The sequence below is a fragment of the Linepithema humile genome, chromosome 3 (assembly GCF_040581485.1).
Source record: "Linepithema humile isolate Giens D197 chromosome 3, Lhum_UNIL_v1.0, whole genome shotgun sequence".
NCBI lineage: Eukaryota > Metazoa > Arthropoda > Insecta > Hymenoptera > Formicidae > Linepithema > Linepithema humile.
The window spans coordinates 22,082,292-22,105,934 of NC_090130.1; the positions used below are offsets into that span (position 1 = coordinate 22,082,292).

General features: G+C 47.2%; 1 protein-coding gene across 3 annotated transcripts in view; it reads right to left on the bottom strand.

Moving 5' to 3' along the window:
* Window positions 1–23,643, bottom strand: part of hth (homothorax) — a 379,079-nt gene that overhangs the window by 24,415 nt on the left and 331,021 nt on the right. For 2 of the 3 annotated variants that reach the window (XM_012361399.2, XM_067352623.1), the window contains one exon: window positions 1,756–1,814. In XM_012361399.2, coding sequence (XP_012216822.1) covers window positions 1,756–1,814 — 59 coding nt within the window. Of the gene's footprint in view, window positions 1–1,662; window positions 1,815–23,643 lie in introns of all 3 variants that reach the window. The other variant, XM_067352622.1, reaches the window with a different exon arrangement.

Sequence of the window (23,643 nt, forward strand, 5' to 3'; positions counted from 1 at the left end):
TGCACGATACGTCTTTCATCCGCTTACAAAAGCACGAGTAGTAGACTGCGGGCCATCATTTGCAGAAGCCCGTGAGAAGCGCGTGCGTCAACTCGAGGTAGAGATGTGCAAAAGAGAAAAAAAAAGAGAGAGAGAGAGTGATTTCTTGCTATCCCAGAGTGCGCGTTCCGTGGATACGTTCGGATGGTGAATGGCGGATAAAGCGCCCCTAAAGCCCAGTTTCGGCAGAGCAAACAACCCGTAACTCAGTGAGTGTTTATGAGGGGGCCAGTCGTAAAAATACGGAGCGAATCGGGCTCTCTCTCTCTCTCTCTCTCTCTCTCTCTCTCTCTCTCTCTCTATTTCTTTCTCGCTCTATGTGTTTCGACCGTTTAGCCGGTCCACCCTCGTCGAACTTTTCCTCGGACGCTCCTTTCCGCGACGCTCGACGCGGGACAAAGAGACGGCGGCCGACCACGGATAAGGACGTAAGAAAAAGACAGGCCGTGGGAGGGCACGGCCGGTAGGGTGAGAGGAGTTTCCACTGCGGCGACGGGAGCATGTTCCCTGATCGTAAAACTCGGTCTGATCACCGCTACCAATTATCCCGCCGTTATCCGAGTGTTATCCGAACGTTATCCGGGATGTTATCCACCTTTGCCCACCCCGTACTCCAAGGAAGAACCCTCTCGCCATCATCCGAATCACTACCGAGCCCTTGAAACCTACCCGACAAAAAGAGAAAGCGAGAGAAAGAGAAAGAGAGAGAGGGGGGGGGGAGGGAAGGGAAAATGGTTCCACCCTAAACACGAAGGCCGTTTGTTGTCGCCTTTTACTGCAAACGAAGTGATTCTCTCCTCGTAAACGCGTCGTCTTTACAGATTACTCGGCGAAGAAATACCTTCCCTTGATATCGAATTTTCAGTTCTGTTGTATCGATCTATCGCGGAAGCGAAAGCTCTATTTTCGTACGTGAGAAGCGCGTCTTTATTTCACGTCTGTATTTCAGATTAACGGAATTAACTGAATTTTAAAAGAGAAATCTCTTTTTAATGTAATAGATTGCTTTATCATATATTCTTCACTTGATAAGAAGGTTTTAGTAGGAATCATTTTTCACTCGAATGCTGAAAGTTTGACCAAGGGATTGGCAGTGTGCGAGTTTATCTTCTGTCTCTTATTCACGCGAAGTGAAACTTTGTAATATTACTTTCTAAATCACGGAACGGAATGATTGTCGGGCATGATATTAATCAGACACGCAAAAGAGAAGTGAAATTCACATTTCCATCGCGGAATGACCGATAATCGAATCGCGAGGCGATTTGATTTGAAATGACGGATATTGCGGATGTACAAATATACGCTGCAGATTATTCGATTAAAGTGTTTCGTTTATTGAAGAATGCTACGAAGAATGTACGAGTATCTGTTACATTAGACATTAAAAATAATGTGGCCATTTTACATTGCAACTAATTGTCAATTATAATTTCTTTAAAAAATAAAGTACATTTTATTTTAAGAGTTTAGTAAAACTATCTTAAAAGGCACAAAAAATCTTATCAGCATCTATTTCTTATAAAAATAATTTTATTTTATTTCAATTTAAACGCAACAATTTAGATGTAAATTTTGAAGAATTAAGACAACACTGAACTGTCTAATATGAAAAATAATTACTGTAAAAGTCGTGTACTTCATCCAAAGGTGGCACAATATTGTACGTGTTATGAAATTGTGTGTCATCTGTTAATAGATATGGAATCATCTTACCGGCTCGATTACTCTGGTCAATCATCGGTTGAACAATTCTACGTCTTGCATTGATAAACCTGAAACATAAATAAAATAAATTACGTTAATGATAAATTTGCCCAATATTTATAATTCAAAACAAAGATCCAATATATTATTTTAATAATCGTTCCAGTTTGCATATTATCATATTAGATTAAAATTCATTTTTTATTTCCGTAGAAATAAAAAGCCGTCTTATATTATCATGTTGCAAATATCTTTTGTTCCCTTCGCATGTTACAAGCGCTTTTATGTAAGAGAGCTTGTTCCAGCACGATCCGCTATCTTCGCAACAATCAAGGAAAAGCGAACAGCAACCGGCTCGGGAGATGAGACGGGCGAAACCGGAAAAATCGGGTAAGGAGGAATCCTCGATACGTCATTAGCTGCGTTGAAGAAGCTTCCATGCGAGCGCTTTCCAAACAATAGATCTGCGGTCTGTTTCGATGTTGGTCGAGGTCCAAGAGAGCGGTGGGTTCAATACAGTGTGAGATAGGAACAGGCAGCGAGGAACGGCGGTGGAAAGAGTGAGAGAGAGAGAGAGAGAGAGAGGTAAGATGAGCGAGTGAGACGCAGAGAGGAAGGGCGTACGTCAGCCGACGTCAGCGTCGCGGCGCCCTAATGGGCGCAGACGCCGGAAGTGATTGGGTTTCTGCTCGACTGACTCGAGCACACCCCCTTCCCGCCGTGGAATACTACGGTTCCCCGCCAAGGGGGATAAGGAGGACGTAAGCAAGCCCCGAAGAAGCGATGGCACCCCTCTTGTTTTGCAGCACATCTTTCTTGCTTAGTCTCACGCCTGGCCGACTCCCAGGAGAGTCTTATGAATAATAATTATTAAACTCTCATCGCGTCTCGCTCTCGCCGCCGTATGCACGCGGCCATTGTCGCAGTCGAGGCGCAGACAGTGCCCGTAAAGTCGTTCGGCAAGTCGCCGTAAGTCAAAGGAGCTTCGTCCGACTGACTGAGTGACTTCAAAAACGATTAGCGTGCGCGTGCACCAAAGCGTGGACGCGGCCATGAATTTTGATAATATCATCGATCGGACATCCAAATGCGCGACAAATCACACTGGATTATATATCGTGATATCGACTGTAATATCGTAATTCCGTAATCGTGTAATGTGGATTTCGCATACTCTGATCTGATTCTCATTTTATCGGATTATAAAGTATCCGTTCTTAAAAATGGTCCTAGAATTTTAGAGATGACCTAGATTATTAAAATGTACATTTTGTTCATTATTGTATAGACACATAACAATTTTATACTACGAAAATTGGCCTAGAAATTTACAATTTACATTTCTTGCACTACAATGCATTGAAATTTTATATTTAAAAAAATGGTCCAGAATGTAAAAATGTACTCATTTTACTCATTTTTATGCTTTAAAATTTCATATCGTAACATTTGGTAGATTTATAATTTTGGAATTCACATTTTTCTTACTGCGATGCATTGAAATCTTATATTCTAGAACTTTAGATCACTTGCTTGTTTAAAATATAAAAATGCATCATCACAGTGAAAAAAATGTACATTCTAAAGTTGTAATCTGACAAATGTTATGACATAACATTAGTCATAAAAATGAATAAAATACACATTTAAGCATTAATGTACATTGTATTCCTTTTTATGCTTTAAGAGAGAAGAATTTTATATCACATTATTGAACTAATTTTATGTTCAGTCAATGGGATTGGCTTTTCAAAGAGATATCAGAATCATTAACATAATATGTCGATAGTAATAATATTCGAAACGAAGCTTTGTGGTGCAGATACAATGCTAGGTGTACAAAATCGCTTCAAAGTCAAGGCCTTGGCTATCGTTACATGAAAGAGTATCGCTGCATGAGTATGAAACTGTAGGCCCCTCTCTGGCCCCCGGATACTCCTAAGCGCCTCTGGTTCCTCTTTGGCGAGGTAGGCAGCGTGTCACAGCCAGCTGACTACCGCCAACCACCCCCGCCCTTCCACTCTAGCAGCCACCGCCGCCGCTGAAATATCGGCCCGAACAATGGCGCGCCACCCCCTAACCGAAACGAGAAAGAGAGAGACAGAGACGAAGAGACAGACGGAGAGGGACGAAAACGGTGGGCGACTGCCCAAACTCTCTCGCGAAGAGTTCGGCCGTTCCAGCGAAAATCAACGAAAATACTCGTATCTTCGCCACCGGAAAACTTAAGATGCGACAAAATTTCGATAACATATTGCTTCTTTTACATTAAAAAAATATTACATAATACAATTGAAAATTTAAATCAAAATAATTTTGACATAATTTTAATTTTATTTTTGTCGATAAGCAGTTTAGAAAAAAATAATTGAAATGTATATATTATAACTTAAAATAATTTATTAAAATACATACAAGTAAATTACTCTGATATTAAAATATTAATCGGTGCAAAATAGAGAATATATTTGAATGCTGATGAAATAATCGTCACCTAATCGATCGCGAGCCCCTGATGGCAACGAGAAGGATTCAAAACGAGGTGAGCATATTGTTATCGAGGTGGCTGCCGAGTCACCCTAGATGACAAAACACTTTTCGTCGTGCCCTCGTCAAGGCTTTCAGGATTTTAATGCAGTTTTGATTATGAATCTGGAGGGAGGTTCCCCCCCCCCTCTTTCTCTCTCTCTCGTCACGAAACGGACCTGCGACTGGGAAAGCTTGAACGCGTTTCGATGTACGGGAGGTACGGAGAATGAGCCGAGTTGCTTCATCATAATCCGAATTTTAATTTTGCACGAAACACGAGACACCGGTGAATCGACTCGTAAAATAAAGTCTACAAAACAAAAGATATTTTACACATTTGCTTCTACTCAATGCACGAATAAAATATTTTGTTTCCATTCTTTGGCATTCCCTAATAAAACGTTTTGTTTTTTTGTCAACCAAAATAAAAAAAAAAACCGGTAACAACTGGCAAAGTGAATCGAGCATCGAGCGAACGAATTGAATGAGCGCCTCGGAAATCGCCAGTGAATTTCAAACGGAATTTCGAAGGGCTGCGCGCGAGAATTATTGACAAATCGCTGACGTTCGGGGCTTACCTCGGTATCGCCGTTACTTTTTACGAGGAAAGGGGGAACCAACAACATATGACACGTTTCTGCGAGAAAAAGGCATAAAACGCAGCGCTGGGCTGGGCCGCGCGTGTCTCCCACATGACCTCCCGCACCGTGACTAAATTTAGTGCACTTCGAGCGCATACATGAATAATGCCTGTATTTGCTTATGCGCGCGATACACACAGCCCCATATATCGACTCGACCCCGCATGGCGTTTCAAGAGACACATTTTGAGATGGCAAGACGACAGTAAGAGACGTCGGCTTGCGCTCATCATAAACTTTATACGCCAGCTTTCCAATTAAAATTAAAAATTATTATTCAAGACACACGAGCGCTTGGCAACAAATTTATGTCGCAAGAGTTATTTCGCAATATACGTTTCGCTTTAAACGTAAAAAAATATATTACGCTCTGTTTCTACTCTCTTCTACAGTTCAATTTTTGACTTTGCAGATATCGCTGGTGATTATACGATGAATATTAATAACTATCGAACACCTTTGACAAAAAAGTTTGGCAAAAAACTTACTGATTAGCTATCCGGAGAATCTTTGTTAAATTACGTGGCGAGAAGCAAAAAGCGCGAAAGAATAGGGTTTTCTTCATCGTTACGCCGGTGCGTGAGTGGAGTAACGATGATTACTGTCGTGCTAGCAGCATTTACTCTCCGACGGCATTCGCAATTATCGGGGAGCTTCCATTAGTTAACTGCAGTCGATACGCGGTGCACCGGGGTCCTCGCATCAAAACATCATTACTGCCCGGACACGGGAGCGCGAGAGCGTTGCCGTACTCGCAGTACTATTGGTAATCAATTTCGCTCCCGTGGCGTACTACCGGCGAGAGCCGTGCTAATGCGAGGCCTCGGCGTTCGCGTCGCATTACGGGAAATCGAAAAGGCAGTCTCGTAATGATTACGCGTTAGGAAACGTATCGAGCGGCGAGGGGGCGGGCAGGTGAGCTGGTCCGTAAAAGGATTATTTTAATTAGAAATCAAACGAGTGCGCGCGACTTGAAGCAATTTCCGTCGACGAGAGAGCTGGGCGATTGAAATAAATGCCTAAGAGAATGGCGTTGCGTTAAGATCAGCGTTATGATTAGCGTTGTCGAAATTTATTATTGATATTAAGTTTGCGGAGAAACCGCGGCTTCGCGCATACGCTTGACAGGATTTTCAATCAATATAGAGTGGAGTAATCATGATATAATTATTTTTATCGAATCGAACCGCTACGCGCGACTTATAGCGTCAGATTATTTGCGTAATTATCCCTTCCTGCACCCGGAACGCGCAGATAATGAGGATCTGACCTCGCAATCCTATTGGCAATCAATTTTTGCCCGCGTAGCGAATTACCACGAACTAGTCTCACTAATGCGAAGCGCCGTTGCATCAGAGAAAACAGCTGTCATAAGTATTGCATTCCGCAAAGTAGACGCTTATTAAGAGGCGCTCGTATAGATAAAATATCAGGAAAAACACGCGCGCTATTTCGCGCGCATCTCGCATCTCGAAAACGTGTACAGCTATATTCCGATTATTTAACAGACTTTGCAAAATATTAATGAAGATATTAGTTGCTTGGATAAAAATTGGAAAATTTGTTTTGTTTTTACCTAAAACTTCCCTGTGATTTATGTCTATATTATTTTTTATCTGACTTGTATAATCAACAGTAAAAAAAAACTGCCTTGTCCTGAGATATTAACTTCTCCTTTTTTTCTCGGTGATAGAGTTATAAAATTCAGCGGGGCAGTGCCCTCCTCTCTCCTTCGTCTGCTTTTTTAAAACAATTTTGTTGCGCCAACAGAAAGTTCGCCGCTTCAGGTCGCGCGATCGAGCGAGCGGATATAAATCTGTACGTTCATAAGACTGGCACGCCGGTGCATTTACGATCGATAAAATCATTTTATCCGAATATAATGCGCCAGTCGATTCACGCGCCGCTCCCGGCGAGAGCACCTCCTTTTTTGCTTGCCCCGCCGATCGCGATCGCGATTTTATTGTAATGCACTCACGGTCCGATCTCGTCTCGCCCGCGCGCCGCCAGATCTCCTCGAAAGCGCGGCGCCGCGCGAACAAACGAATCGAACCCCACGCAATACATAATTCCCGTTCGACAAATTCAATGAGCATTGTGGACCGTGAGCATCCTTCCACCGTGTAATCGAGTTTCCTGCAGGCAAAATCGCGGGACGCGCTCGCCCCCGCGACTCCGATATTCAGGGGCCGCTGTCAACCATCCAGACTGAAAATTCGCATCCGCGATCGTTGCACGTCGTAACGTGAATTGAATAAGTATTGTAGATTTATGCAAATTTTTGTTTCTGCTACGTTCGTTTGTTTTCGATAAATTTCAGAATTTTAATGTCGAACAATTGTAGATTATTAGCTCGAATACTATTCCAAATAATATTATTAACACACGCGCGCGCAAGATTAATCCTCTCCGCTTCGGATAATAAATTGTTTAGAAGTACAACAAAGGAAAGTTAAAAGTTCAAACTATCGAGGGAAAAAGAGCGAGCTGTGCGGAGCGGCGAGAGAGATCGCATCCGCATCGCAACGCGGGCAAACTACTGCCGAATTCCCGGTGGCCGCAGGCGCGTAGCGATATAAACGCTGCGAAACGCGCGGGACCGGCGATCGCGCGTATCGGATACGCGTAGACGGGTTATGTGTGTCAACAAAGCGATTTAACACGCGACGTGTCACTGATAGCTCCCGCCGCCGCAACGGCCGCATAGCTGCCTGCGTCGCATCGACGTGCTCGGCTGGACGTGTGCGCCTCGGCTGCGTTTAATCTATGGCTCTGGTGCAACGCTTTTTCGGAAAATTCCTACCCCGCCGCACACCTCTCCCCCGGATTCACTCGTTTGACCCACCCCCTCTCCTCCCTCGCACCCCTGCCCCTTCCAGGCCCCGCTCTCTCACTCTTTCGTCCCCCCGGAATTTATATAATTGTTTTGCCGGGGTCGCCACTAAATCGTGTCGTGGAGCGCGATAGCGCCGGCGCGTCGTTTCGCGTTGATGTTGATGGCCGCTCCGGTGATCTCACCAATAAAAGGATCGAGGGGGGAGACACATCCACAGCGTTCGATATCGGCGCATCTACCGCGATCCGCGCGTCACGCCAGCCTCGGCTGCCCAATGCACGCGTGAAATCCCTTCGATTTTTGTACGCGAAATCCTGCTTTATAGTGATTGTTTTTCCGGCGTGAGCGTGGCGCGCAACGACCGTTAGATTTGCGAGTGCAAAGTAATTTTGACAAATTCGAAACTGTCGGCAAGACCGATGAGTCCGTGTGAAAAAAAAAAAAAAAAAAAAAAAAATAGTTTCTCCATTCTCGTGTCGTGTGTTTAACTTTAACGGATCTCGGCGTATTGTCGAACGGTCGATTAAGCGCTTAACTTGGACGCTTAACGAGGCCGCGACTTTAAGAGACGCCGCGCGTCAATAACGGAGGATGCAGATATCAAGCAGCCACATTGCAGCCATTTCGGATTCCGGTTCACCCTCGGCTACGGCACTGCTCGCTTCGCGAAGGCAAGTTATTGGGTCCGCAGCTGTCGCAACCCTCGTCGATTGTGGGGTAGCGAAATACTCGAGTCGATTGTCACCGGCCACCTCGTCGCCGGGGTCAGACTCATCTCGTCGTCGTCGTCACCGTCATCGTCGTCGTCGTCGTCGACCTCGTGCCGAGGGTTGATAGCCGGTTGTGCGCCGCGTACCTAACACCCTCGCCGTCTACTTTCCCGCACGCGCTACGTCCCCTGGCTATCCCCCTACAGCCTGATTCTCACCCCATCAGCCGCCGGGCCGCACCCGCGACAACGTCGGAGTCGACGGAGGCGTCAGCTTGTAACAGTCTCTTAAACTCCGGCTACGGAGCCACTATATGTACCAACTGCTGACGCCGTTATAAACTGCTGGCCGCCCGTTTCATCTCCACTCCCTCGCAATCGTGCGCGTGGCGGAAATGGCGATGTCTCGTTTTCTCCATGTTAACGCCGGCTGATGTAGATATTACACAGCGCCTCTAAATTCACCGAAACTGGCAATAGTCTACAGAGTCCCCGTCCTATTTTCTGAAAAATTACGTTACAGTAATGTCTTTTCTCTCTTATTATTTTTAGATTACTCTCTTTGCAGTTTAAAACTATATAATTTTCTGCAAAACTATTATTTTCGACGTAAAGAACGTCCAGCGGAAAATTCGAAGAGATTTTGTTCGATTGTTCCAAGGATATTTGTGCTTGAAAATTGTTCATATATAATTTTCCGCTACGTCGCGACTGCCGAGGGCGAGTCATTACATTCCCCCTCAAGCTACACTTTAAATAAAATATATAGTGTTTCTCGGAAGATAGTCGCTCACGAAGCTGCCCGGGGCTCACGCGAAGCCGGTAAGGAACTGCCGCAGTTACCACGTCGTTCCTGACGCAAATGCGGCCGTTGTTCAGGCGGGTAATAGTACAGTCGTCTCGTTACTCATACCGGGGCGGATGTAGTCTCCGGATCCTGATCTGCGGGCGCGGTTTATCCCGGGTCTCCCGGCGCGTAAACGCGTTTTATTTAGATTTCACGAAAACGCAAAGCGTCGGGTAGACGTATGCCGCGCCGCGGAGAAGATAAGAGGTCGTTTAGATTGACCGCTCGTCCTCAGGATGGCCCTAAAGCGTCCCGTTTACCATCTCTCGGTCGTGAAATCTTTTCCCTACATCTCTTTCCGCCGTCAGCGATACCACGGCCGTACACGAGTGCGCATACATCCTCCTCGAGGAGCCGTCGCGTTTCTCATTCCGCGTTACGACTTCCTCCCTTCGCGTTCCCGTTACGACGCTCACCTTACAAGCGTGCGTGCCCTGCGGGCCGTCAAACATTCCCCCCCGCCCCGTCCACGATCGAGGAAACCACGGCACGATTTTCGACTCCGGAGATTTAGGGGTCAGTGATATAGAGAGAAATAAAAAAAAGCGAGCGGCCGCGGGGGAAGCACGACGTTAGAGGTGGATCGCAATTTTTATCCGCGCGAAATAGAATACGCGCGTGGTTTATGAGTTTGCGCCACGGGGGGATTCACGGGGTACAGGATGGTTTTTTATATTCCTACGGCCTTCCTCTCCTTTCCGTCGCCCCGCGGTCCCACGTCGCACGCCTCCGCGGAGCCGCGCTGTAGGGGCTCGGCCATGTGTGTGCGCGGAATTTGAATCCTCTTGTAATAAAATCCGAGCTTTATGCGACGGCTCACAGTATCCCGCGCGCGCGCATTTACCCTCACGAAAAAGTGAAATGCATACAGGTAGGTTACGTGTGTACGGCGGATACCTGTCCCCGCTCGCTTGTCCAGGGTATAAGCGTCGCCCGTTGCACACCGCATCTCGCCCGGCAGATGTAAATAATACCACGAAATCGCTACCAGATGACCTTTTTTTGCACTTTCTTTCTTTTCGCTTTTTCGTCCAATCGCGCCGCCTCGTACCATCGCGTCGTGTATGCGCGGAACGTCGAGTGCATCGACACGCGAGCACAAAATATGCAGTAATATGGAATAACAATTTCCTACGTGTAATTTTAATTTCCATTAGCATTATACAAAATTAAGAGAATTAATTCGTTAATCGGAGAATAATTAAATATTGATTTATCGATTTATCTATATATTAAAATGTGTTTAAAATGTTTTTAAAAATTATAGTAATTTCATTGCGACTATTAAATTCCTTCTCTTTGTTCCTCTCACACTTCCAAATATGCGTCCTTTTTACATTTCTACTTCACAACATCACAGCATATATCATAAAACAAATATTTCGAGAATTCCCGACGCAAAGCAAGAACGGAGCGAGAGATTAGTTCTTTACGACTCGATGGCGGATGTCTACTTGCTTTTTGGTCGCGGTACGTCCATCACGCCGGTACAAGGCTGTTTAAAAGACGAAGGCAAAGAAGGAAAACAAGAAGCGAAGGAAAAGGAAGAAAAAGAAGGCAGGTAGAACGACGAAGATCGGCGAAATCCTGCAAGTCCTCTGGTAATTTGTAATTCGCAGGTGGGAAGCGAGGAGATGCAAGATACCGGGAAGATTTAGTGGAGAGAAGCACGGCCGGTGAGTAGACACGGCGTCGCTTGTCCAAGGTTTTTGCGAGCGATGTACCGATGTCATGCGTGACTTTAACGAGAGGAAATTTAGAACCGCGTGATGCAATTCTTTGCACCATCTGACGTCCACGCGGCGGTTTAATAAAGACGTAGGTATGGCTTGCGCGTTCCGCCGTGCGCGCATAGAATCGAATTTCCTTTTAATTAATAATCGAGTAGCTTTCTCGCGCGAGAAACGCGCGATTGCGTGTAACTGAATCCACCGCGTTATTAATGAAGACATTTAGATATTGCGAAAGTGCACGGTTTAACTTTATGAATTTATTAAACTAATTAAAATTCAACATTTTATCCCGGCGAATTAGCGAGTCCTTCTCTCGTATTCAAAAATTGCGCTCGGCCTATGGCATAATCTCTCATTAACTGGCATGAATTCACGTCGCGCGTGATGTAGGACAGGCAGTGCAACGCAGCAGCCAGGGTGGCGTATAATTACCCGGAATGGGCGGGGGCGCAAACGTTGATAGCGAAGTCGAAGTAAATCGGATTACTCGGATATCATCTGCGTAATGTATGTATGCAGGCATGTATACACGACGGCTGTATATACAGGGTGGTGCAGCGGGAAAGGGAGGGCGACGGCGGCGGCGGCGGTGGCGGCGGTGGCGGCAACGACGGCGGTAGGGTGCGCTTCTCCGCTCGAGGGAAATAAGGGTGGCGCGACCCGGGAGATAAAGGGTGCACCGAGCGGGCGGAGGGCGCCCCGGCTACGACATGTTTTTCTAGACAATTTGTTCGGCAACATTAATCACCGGGAGCATCGCGAGACGCGGTGGAAAGGGGGGCCGGCCGTCGTGGAAAGCGCCGCCGACTATCGCGATCTTTGCTATTCTTTGCGAGCATTTCGGCGTGCACACGTGCGCGCGAGAGGGGAGCGGAAATTTCGCGTGCGGATAATCGAAACGACCGAATTTAAAAGGCGGATTTTCGCGCGATCGTCGCGCGTCATGACGCGAGTCGTGCGTTCTCGCGGATCGATCAGAAACCATCCCAATTACGTACTCGCGCGCACGTGGAGAACGCAATTAGTGATTCGGAGAGAATGGGTTTCCGCTGGCTCGCGAAAATTACGTTCCTTATCGAGCGTACGCTCGTAACTTCAGATTAATCCGCATTTATATTTTAAGCCGCGTGCACCGGCCACGTACTCGAAGCAGCTGCAACGATGTCGCCTCCTCTGCCGCCGCCGCCTCCGCCTCCTTCGCCTCCACGGAAACTACGACGCAACACACAATACCGTGAGATGATTATCTGGAAAACTAATTTCGCCGACGCGCGTGTTGTTGCCTGCCTCCACCCTCCGCCGGCCGTACATTGCCCTTCAACCCCCTGCCCCGCCCTTCTTCCGCGCGCTGCAGCACCGCAGAGCTTAGGTCGACGCGGCGCAGCTGAAGGTAGCGGACAGACGAGGGACGAGCGAGTATTGTTGCAATCAAGGCCGAGAAAGAGATGATTAGTCGTGTTGCCAGCGGTCCTTTCGCTCTCGTCCCGCCACTCGCCTCCCTTTTCCACCCTATCTACAAAATTACTAGTTTACTAAGTCAATTTTAGCGTCCAAGCGCTAGCATTAGAAATTAACAATTTGCTGCAATGTGTTGTACATCCTCTCGGTTTATTTCGTGCATTATCATGTCTTTATCCGCGGTATTTCTCGGAGTTTAATTAATTAATCAACATGAACTATTATTAATTGTCATAATAACAGTATCGTTGATGTTACTCGCGCGTTTGCACATATTTTAAAAAGTTCTCGAGTCGAAAATGTAGAATGCGTCACGAGCAAAGTAATTTATTTCGCGGATTATACAAACACTTATCGCCACTGAGAATATATTTACCACGTGACTACTTGTTTTCCGCCGCCATATCCCTCAGCTAACATAACGCACGATAATTTCCTATAAGTCCAGAACGGACGTGCGTGAGGGCACAATTTCGACGTGCATGGCAGTCGTACACAGCGCGCGCGTACCGCGCACGCACGTTCGGCACGGGGCTATTTGTAATTTTCATTATCTCGGCGTAAAGGGGAACATTTAGGTGTCGCGGCACGTAGGGAGTTAATAGGGAAACCGGTCCTTTGGGTGTGGGAGCGCAGGCCGTTCGTTTTTGGGGTTTGATACGCACTGTCTTCCCCTCTCGCTTCGCTTCCGTGCGATTGGTTGTCATATGCAGCAAGGACAAGTATATTACTGCATGTGACTTTTAATATCTCGGGAAATCTCTTCTCTTTAGAAAGGTAGAAAAAATAGCTAAAGAATAACCAGCGTGTAAATTACGATTATTAATATCGATAAAGTATATCGCGTCGGGAAATCGTGAACACGTGTTTACGAGAAAGAAATTTTCTTGCTGCGATTGGACGCTCGTTTCCAGAATTTCTTCGCTACCGCTATTCTCACATAACGAACGAGGAGCATCTGCTAAGAATTCGTAGCGGTCCGCGGCGGTGGTTATTCGAGATAACTGTGCGATCTTCGACCAGCCACTCCCGTTTGTTGATTCCGCGCGCGACGCCAGACGTCGTTCTCGGACGTAACAACAATTTCCCAAAATCTGACGAAATTGGCCCTGCAAGACCGGGGGTGGAACGGGGAACCATGGGACGGCCGCGTAACGGCGTTTATTGGCTGCTTGAAGGCCGTTTCTATGCGCGACACATTGTCGCTAAATAACGCGCGAGGGCTGGCCCACCCTTCGCCGTCTCTGCACACCCGCCAATGCTGTTGCTTCAAGATTTCTCTTTGGTCGCTCCTCTCTCTTTCTCTCTCGACACATAGTATCCCCATATTCTCTATGCGCCTATATTCCATACGCGGGTTTAGTCGTCGTGGTTGTGTGAGACAAAAGCTGCTCCATGAGATACGGCGAAACGCGCCTCGACCAATATGCGGGCTAAAGCCTTTCAGATTTTGGAGAAGCGATTACGCCGTTGTCCGACAGAAATTCTGTTTTTCCTCGATAAAGGAAGGAAGGAACGGAGAGGACAATGATGCGATAATTAGGAAAACCGCAGGATAACGCGTATTGTTTATACAATACTGTGAATTATAATACGGCGAGCAAAGTTCGCGTAACGTTAGAAAAGAGAAATACACAAGTATAATTTCTGAACTTTTGCGTAACGCAGTAATTCGTTCTGCAATATTTCAAGCATACGATGCACTTTTAAAATGTAAAAATATAGAATTAAGTATTTTAATTAATATCTGAGACCTTTGCATATTATTACGACTAGCGTGCATTTTTTATTAGCCTGCTTAACAATCAGTTCGTCCAGAAGTCATTACTTTAATGAAACGGTTGAAGGGCGTGTATACGCGGGGACAAAGAACCGCGACGCGTATTCGGTCCGCCATCACGACGCAACTGCGCCATTCCGGCACATTAGGAGCAGAGCATAAAGCAATTTTCTGTCCATCGTCCCTCTTTACCGTGCATCGCCGAGGACGCAGAATTACTCACACGTAACACGCACCGGACGGACACACACAGACGGGCGCATAACGGCGGGGTGACTGTGAAAGGGTCGAACTCACTCATCCCTCCATTCCGCGCGGCCATGTTAAGCGCATGGCGAAGGGGTAATTCTCATTTGGGTGTAATCGCGCTCGCAAAACTCCATCACACTTTCCTAATAGAGCCCATGAGGGAACACACGAGGCGAATGGCTCTTCGCGCGCAGCCGTTATATCGTACATCGACTTTGGCGTTATATTTCTGTACTCCGCGCGTATAGCCGGGCTTTACCGCCGGAGTGTGCGAGGAGAAAAACACGAACTGAAGGCTAAATAAATAATATTATTCCGGTAAATATGCAACAACCGTTACTACGGGCTCTACGCGGCAACGTAACATATCGCGATAAGAGGAGAGTTCGCCGTACGATAATTTACTTCTATAAAATGTATAAGACTCGGAGAAACACTTTACAAATTGATAAGCAGTCGCGTTGATAAAATCCATATTCGAATCGCGTGCGCCACCCGCGCGCTTACAGCCGGAAATTTACAACCGCGATATTCCCGAAACCTTTCTCGAAATCAAATTTCGATGGAATAATCCCATAGCTATCGAACCGCCATTTCCGCCGGCGATTTCATTTTGAAAAACCGTGCGCCGGAACAGCCACACGTGCCGCACCCGCCGTTCGCGCGGATTTTACATATTTCTTTCGCAGGAAGCTCGGTTTTCGCGCAATAGCGTAGTAGAAAAGAGGTCAGGGCGCAGGTGCGGCGGGATCGAGATTATCGGCGAGAAGAACCAAACCGGAAACCGGTATCCCAGGCACGGCGCCTCCTCCATCACTCCACGTGGAGCGGGTTACCGTTGCCGCCGCCATTGCTCTCGCACGACGTTGTACGTAGCAAACATCCGCGCGCAGTTTCCGGAACGCTGGCTGCCCTCCGCCGCCTCCTTCTCCTTCGTCTCTCCACCGCCGTGTCCGCCATCACGTAACTCCTTCTCCTTGCCGCCTATAACCGAAATCAACGCGAGAGCACGAAACACACGTCCGTAGGGCAGAAGGGGCTTCTACGTTCCAAGCACGGGAGATAATCCCGGTTAATGATTGCCCCGGCAATTACGCTGCTGGATGAGATAGCGGGAAGTCGTTACTCGAATTTCTCCGAGAGCGAGTCTGAGCGATCTGGATGTCCGCGATTGCGGGTTACATATTTAGGGAGATATCGTTAAAAGCCGCGGGTCATACTGAATTTCACGAAGATCGATAGTGGAATTCCTGGAAAGATCCTGCTTCTGCGATAACAGGATGCTCCTTGTTATCGCAATTAAACAGTCACTTTGACTGTGATATTAATATTTTGAAATTTAATCATCCTGTAGCTTAAAATACCAACAACAAATATCCTGATATCTGGATGGATATCGTAAGATATTTCCAAGTGTGTTTGTTTGCCAGCTACAGAATAAAATTGTTCGTTCTACTTCTGTGATATTGATGTCCAGAACGTGTCTACTGCACGGCGTATCAGCTTTGCAGCTCACAGAGCTAAATCACATTTGTACATTTTGATCCATAATATCAATGTCCGTGCCAATGTTTTCGCCTTCAATAAAAGGGAATTGAGGCAATCTACGTAAATTATTGTTCGCAATTTTCTATGAATTCTCTTATCAACTGGAAACAGATGAGAGTTTACGCGCGTACAGTTTACATCGCGCAAACAGGCGAGTTCGGCCGGTGGATGGCTTAGTTGTCGCGATGGCACACCTGTGGAGCAAATTTACGAAATGTTTACGACCATCTGAAGGGGCGTCCGACCCCCGGTTTCTGCCATCCCCGAACGTTGGCCCTTCGAGCGCACAATGCCGCGTCATTCGCTATTATTACATCGTTGCTATCACCGCCTCGCGAAAGCAACGAGGTTCTTCCTCCCCCTCTTCAACTATCGTTCGCTCGTCGCCTCGCTCATCCGCGCTCTTTGTGCTCCGCGTTCGAGTGTGCCGCGTTTTATTTTTTTCCGTGATCTTTTGCAGCAACCCGGAGCTTTCGCTCACACAATGAATGTAACGTTGATAACGAAATATCGTCCGCTGAGATTATCGATCTTCCGACGACGCGATACGTTGTCTTTTATTTATGAGAATTTCTCGACGGAGCGCGATCGGCGAAAGACGCCGGGCGAATTAATCGCTGTTCGTTACCTAACAGAGTACGCTCGCGCTTACAATTGGATTTTATTTATGGATTTTATTCAGAATGTATATAGGTGTATCAATTACAAAAGGCGTGCCCGGGAGTGCGCGAGGAGATCGGCCCTCTCCCTTCGACTCCCGGGGCCGACCAGGCCTCCCTCTCCTTTCATCCTGAGTTATGAATGTGCCCAATTACATCTTAAAAGCTGTGCTCCATTAATTTTCACAGCTGCTGCCGCTTAATTGGGAGCCCGGCCCGATAATAAACCCCGGAGCTTGCACCCGGGGCCCACTACTGCGTTTATAGCCTGCGAGAGTTCCACGGGATTGCCGTCTTCGCAGACGGTCGCATCGATCGGCCACTGGTTTACCCTTGTCGCTCGCTGTCGTTCTCTTTTACGACTCTGACCTTGATTTCAGTAGACGTCACTGGGGTAACCGCGAAACTCGGTGTCGCCGTCGCTTTCGGAGAATCGATAATATACGGCGCGTCACACGTAAATCCGCGAGCGCGGGCGAGACGTTCCTAATTCTAATCGTATGCAAGAATCTCGGTCTCACCGCCGTCGTTCGAAGGTCGTTTCCACCTTTACGATCGCAAAATTGCATTTGCATGGGACGCGACGCGTTATAGCGATTCCTGGAATGCTTAATCGGAGAATTTGTTGCTTAATGGTGCATCGAAGAGTCCACTAAGTTTCTTTTAATTAGTCAGCGTTCGTGGAGAGAAATACGAACGTTTCGAGCGGTATCTTTCGATAATAAATGCAAAATGCACTCTATTCACAGAGGATTTAATTAAAAATGAGGCGCGTCCAATTATCGGTAACGATCACGATGACTTCCTAATCGTAAATAGAAAGGAAACAGCACGCGATATCTGAATGCGTGACATTATCGCCAATACTGGCTCCGGCTGTCGTATACTTGATGCGACTTCACGACGGCGGAACGAATTCGCAGCACCGAAACGCATTTCCATGCGAACACGAGCGAGAATGATTACGTTTGCATAAACACCTAATGACTCGGGCCGCGATAGTCAGGGATGGGCTAACATCCATAATAATATTTCACGAACTTTTGCCGCGCTGCTCGTAGGAGGTCCGACCGATCGGAGGTGCAGGGATAAATCCGACGCGGTCATCGCGATGCGTTGGCCATCAAACCGGTATTAAAAATAACTGATAGGGTCATGGCAGCGATTTGCATGCGCTCGTTACCCGGATACCGGCTATATCTTGCGCGGAAAGAATGAGAGAAAGAAAACCACGACGATAGCGCGCACGAGCTTAAACCATCATCGCATACCTACTAATACTGGCAATATCTTTGTCGCGGTATGTCGAGGTCGCGGCGGGAGAGAAGAAGAACTCTTCAAGCCAAAGGGCCGTGGTACAACTTTGTGCGCGAACGTAAAAGCTTGTTTCTCTCTCTCTCTCTCTCTCTCTCTTTCTCCCTCTCTCCTTCCTTTCCGAACGTGCGTTGGCAGCGCCGCGTTCCACCCACCGTCGTCGCGACTAAACTTCTCCGCCGGCTTGCAAAACGTCTCGCGGTAATATTACCCGAAGCAAACGACCAGGTAAGCCGTAGCCGCGCCACCCAAGTGGACCTTGTTAGCGCGGATATCCCCGGAGATGCACCACCCAGAAACCGGAGGAGCGCGTATACCGAAGCGCGTGGAGTAACGAGCGAGGAAAGAAGCGGGCAACCGGAGAGAGTGGGTGTACGCGGGAGATAAATAAAGACTCCCTTTGTGGCTTCATTATCGAAATAAAGGGTGGTACCGCGCTCTAACGGCAGAGCGAATTGGGCCAGCGGGATACTTTCCGCTTGTGGCAATCGCGCTTTCCTCGAATTAAAAATTATTTTTAAAGCAAGTGGCTGTAATACTTGATAAAGTTCTTTTTTCGACTCGCGCAATAAAAATAATCAAATGTGCAATCCGGAATATTCCCAACGCGTGAATTGTGAATTCCAAGCACGGTGTTCTGTCTGATGAAGAAAGCGCGTAAGAAAATATGTAGCGAGTATCTACATAGTCGGGGATGCGCTTCACGGTGATTTTGAACTGTCGCACCAGCCACTTCGCTCTGAGTGGTGAAGTCTGGCGAGATGGAACTTAGCTCGAGTTCACCGACAGGGTTATGGGAATGAGTAGCGAGCGATAGCGCGGCGCTCGCCGGTGATGCATGGGGTTGTCGCACGTTGAGTCATGTGTCATTGGATCGGCTCCGAATCGAGAGAGTGCCGTATGCCGTTGGGGTACGTATATATACGGTGGCGAAGCTTTCTCCCCTATGAAATAAGAAAAGCAAGAGCGCGTCGGGCAGGGCGGAAGAGAGAGAAGGAGAGAGCGCGAAAGGGCGAGATAAGGAGCGTGCAAGAAGGAAAAGAAAGGCAACGGGGGTAGGAGAAATCGAAGGGGTGGTGGGGCAATGGTCCGTGAACCACCGCCACGGCGTAATGACGCGGCTCTCCTTTCAAAGATTGCATCGCAGGAAAAGCTCCGTGCGGGGCCGCCGTCTTCTCTACCCCCTGCGCCCTTCCCTTTCCTCTCCCAGAGCACCCTCTCCCCGAGCGAGCGAGCGAGCGACCGCTTGGTTTCTCTTGCAGGAATCGATACCATGGCTCCAGGAATCCGGAGGATTTTACGTTAAAATACTGCAGAAAATAATGGCCCGATATACCTTCCACCGGCGCGGGATAGTTCGCTCGTCGCGCTTCATTCCTCCCTTTTCCCTTTTTCTTACATCGTACTTCGTTTTTCGTCCCGACGTCGTGCTTCTTTCCCCCGCGTCCCTCTCCCCCCCCCCCCTTCATCTTCCTCGCGTCTGCCTTCGGGTCCTCCGACCGAATTACCATGCACCGAGAGTGCATCCCTCTAATTGCATCTCCACTTCGATCGGCTCCGACTGGCGGGAGGAAATTGGTAGGAAGGTAATTCATCCTGGTGGAAGATAACAGGACACGTACTGGGCGCGAAGGATTCTCGAAACAGGTTGTCGGGCGAATTGCGGCAAGATTATTTCGTGTAATCGATTTGCGAAATCGATGTGAGATCTCGCGGCTACATTTCTAAGAGACACAAATATTTGAAGAAAATTAAAAAAAAAAAAAAACAGAAGTACGCGCGTATTTTTTTATTGCAAAAAATCGCGAGAAAATAACCGCCGGAATACAATAAAAATGAAAAACGGTCGCGCGTTCGTTGACTAAAATTAAGCGCGGAGAAAAAAAAACCCCTGCGAGGCCGATACTTCAAGACGAATTACAATGTAGGGAACGACTTTTCGCGGGAGTAAAAGAGAGTAGGCGGAGCGAACAAGCGTGGGGTTGGTATCGCAAAAACGTCGCTGAAAAAAAAGGAGCAACAACGACCGAAGAATAAGGTAACACAGAGCCAGGAAAGTTTTAAAACGGTTTTGATTTGATTCCATCCGAGGAGAGTCTCGGAGTCGCAGCTGGTTCGCTGTATTTAAAGTTATAAGAACCAATTTAAAAATCCGGCTACCCAGGCCGCCGCCTCCGTTCTGTCGCGCGACAGGGAATTCGCCGCCTCGTTTCCAGTTCGAATAAAGAGAGACAAAAGCGTCCGAAGTTAAATCCGGGAATCTTAGTTAAAAGAAGCAATTATAGAGTGAGCCGACTACAAGCAAGGAGATTCGAGACGGCCGATAAGGAAAAGTGATCGCTTTCTTTCTCTGCTTCGAAAAAAAAAAAAAAAAACGTCTACCCGAACCTGCGACGCACGCGCAAGTCATTCTTTTAGTCCTATTGTCTTTTTTCTTTCTTCATTTTGCGACAACAGAGCGATTCTTCTAACGAAAGCAGCATAGAACTTTTATTTTACATTCTCTTATTTCAAGGAGATTTATAATTCTTTTTTGTAGAATACACGTAATTAGCATGCGATCGCATTTTAGCGACTATACGTCGGGCTGTTCAATAATAAAGTTTTCTAATAACCGTCGCTCAAATATTGAGCGCGAGTCGTAACTGCGACGAGTGGCGAAGGGCGGGAGGTATCTCGTATTCATTCTCGGTCTTTGTGTCTTGGGCATGCAATAATAGGCAGCTCTATTCTTGGCCGAAGCTGCCGTTAGCCATCTCAGGTACATGCGGTAGCTTCTGGTTTAGCCGTGAGATGTTTATTTGCGCTATCTATCAAGTCCGAGGTAACAGAACTGTCGTAGAGTATTTCTCGAAGGTAATTGCCTAGGAAATCGAAAGTGACGTCTTCGTGAAACGCGCTTACACGCAGGCAAAGCTAATTTCTACCATTTACCGCGCCCGCCACTTTATGAAAAATTACTGCACCGCAACTGCTTGCTGCGTTAATCTAAACATTGTTCGTTAGACACAAAATTTATCGCATTGCGAAAAATATAAGAAATTTTTGTAATGTTGAAAAAATATTAATATAATAATATTGATATAATATTTAAAATGTGTGTGTATTGAAACTTAGAAATTCACGGATTTTGTAATGTACTCGGAATAATTAATCGCTTGGTTCGTTAAACGTTAACGAAATCAAACCGTTGTTCAATAAATACCAAAACATCATTTCCTTCTCCAAAAAGGAGATATATAGCGTTCATTGTAGATCCCCAAACTCGTCGCTTTCGGAGCTAATTTTCGCGCGCAGGTGATCGATCACGCTCGTTTCCCTCGCGCTCGGCTTATTCCAGAATTCCTCGCGTTAGCACGTACATAGATCTCCGCGTCTCCCAATGCAAAAGAGAGTCGGAATCGCGGGCAAAGCCGGGGCCCCTGCTGCCGGTTTGTGAAAATGCGGAAAGGCAGCGAGCCGAAATTTACAACCCCGCCGCGATGAATACTTTCGACGCTTTCTCCCTACGTAAGGTCTTTCCGCTCCGGGGCCTTATCGACGCTGACCGAGTCGACGATTTTTCGTGTTTACCCGCGAGGAGATGAAGTGTCGGCAATACATCAGGAACGAAATGTCCGCGCGCCCCTCTTCCGCATGTGCGCACTCTTACGCGTGTGTGTTGTACGCGTGTGTGGATTATACACGCGACGCTTCCATTTGTCGGTGCGGACGGACTTGGATACGCAGCTTCCCGATACGCGCATCTCGTCCCGTTGCGGAATTACAAAGAAAGGGGATAAGGCGATCACGTGCATGCACGCGAGGAATCGATCATGGCGGTGACAGCACGCGGCGAATGCAAAGAGTAATGATGCCGGTCCGCGAGGAATAATGACTAATATGTCAGTGGCTTTGTTTCTCTCACTGCTGCCTACTCACGTCGGCGATATTCGATCTAGTTAACAATTGGAAAAAATATCATTGACTTCCGGAAAGTAAATGAACAGATGTCCAAACATATCAATTCGCGCATCGATTCGTTGAAACACAAATCTGGCGTCCGCAAATGCCTTCAATCTCTAAGATCAAACTTTATCTCGAAGAGAAAATAGATCGACAATGAGGAAGATCAAATTGGTTTTCGAAACGAAGCGTAAATGCGGCTTTGATGGGAAACGGAGAGTGATGCGTGCGCAGTCACGGCGAACCGACACTTTAATCCGCGTATTTTCGGAGTTTCACATTCCGCTCTGTTTTGCCGGGCAGTTCGTCATCTCGATGGATCCGCAGCCGGGCGTGGAGGACCAGTCGGAACGTTGGCGGAGGTCGAGGAAGGAGAAGGACGAGCCAGGACGTGGAGGACGGCGCGCTACCGGGGTTGGGGAAGGTTCGATGGGAAGAGCAGGTTGCGGAGAGGTGAAGTGAGGCGGGAGAAAGGGGGTGGCAGCGTGTTTGCAGATCCTCTATCGGGCGCTTCAGCCCCCGATCCGCCGTTTCCCCCGTTCACCAGCAGCTCTCCCGCACTCACCGCCGCCTCCATCCGCCCCTGGAGCGCGCGGATGGTTTGGGGTAGAGCGGCAGGCGGCGCGAGGCAGATAAGAGAATTGCACTGTCAAGCCGGAATGATATATTTGACCAACATTTCCATATAACCCCGGCAGAGGCGCTCTCGCGTATCACGTCGCTCTCTTACTCTCGTATTCTTCTCCTTCTCTGTTCTCTCTCTTCCATTTCCTCCCTTTTCCTCCGTCGTTCTTTCCCCCCTCGGTCCGCTCCAGCGGCGGCGGCGGCGGCGGCGGCGGCGGCCAGCTCGTGCTCTTATTTTCTCTCTTCGATTCCTCTCGTTTCCTCTATTTCCCGATTCGTTCCACCCTTCCTCTTGTCCTCGTCTGTTTCTCCTGCTTCTCCGAAACTCGCGTCTATTTCCCTCTTTCTCTTTCGACTTGCTGTGTAACCGCCGCAAGCGAGAGACGCTGTGAAATTACGTTTGGGGTCAGCGCGCTTATTGACAGTTTTATACGCCGACATTCTTATTGCAAATCCGCTCATTCCACCGTGAAGTAGCTGCAGCAGCAAACTGGGTGAGGAAAATCTTTTATTGGCGCTACGCTGGACCAACGAAATTTTATTTTCGAAATAGATTTCATCAGCAAAACAAAGCAATCTGTTAAGAAAACAATTTAAAGGGAACGATAAATATCGAATAAGCTATCAATTTATCCAAAAAAAAAATTTCTTGAAAAAATATCGTAGACAATTATTTAATAAAAGTGTGGAGAGAAAAATTCCTTGTCTACAACGCGATAAATAAATATATTTAAATAACCGCTCGCAGTTAAAAAAAAAATAAATAAATTCCGAATGAGACGAACAAGAAAATCGAATTAAGGTAAGTTAGAAAGAAATTAAATAATGGAAACTAATTTTGGTAATCACATAAATGACGAGAGTCCACGTGCAAATGGTGAATACGGAGGAAGGATAAAAACCGCGACTGAAGAGAAATTCGAAAAGCGAAGAAATGAAAGAATCGAGAACGTCTAACGCGCAAGAAGAGACGCAACGGCGTCGTCTGGTTACTCTCCACTCGTAAGGAAACCATCCCCTCATCC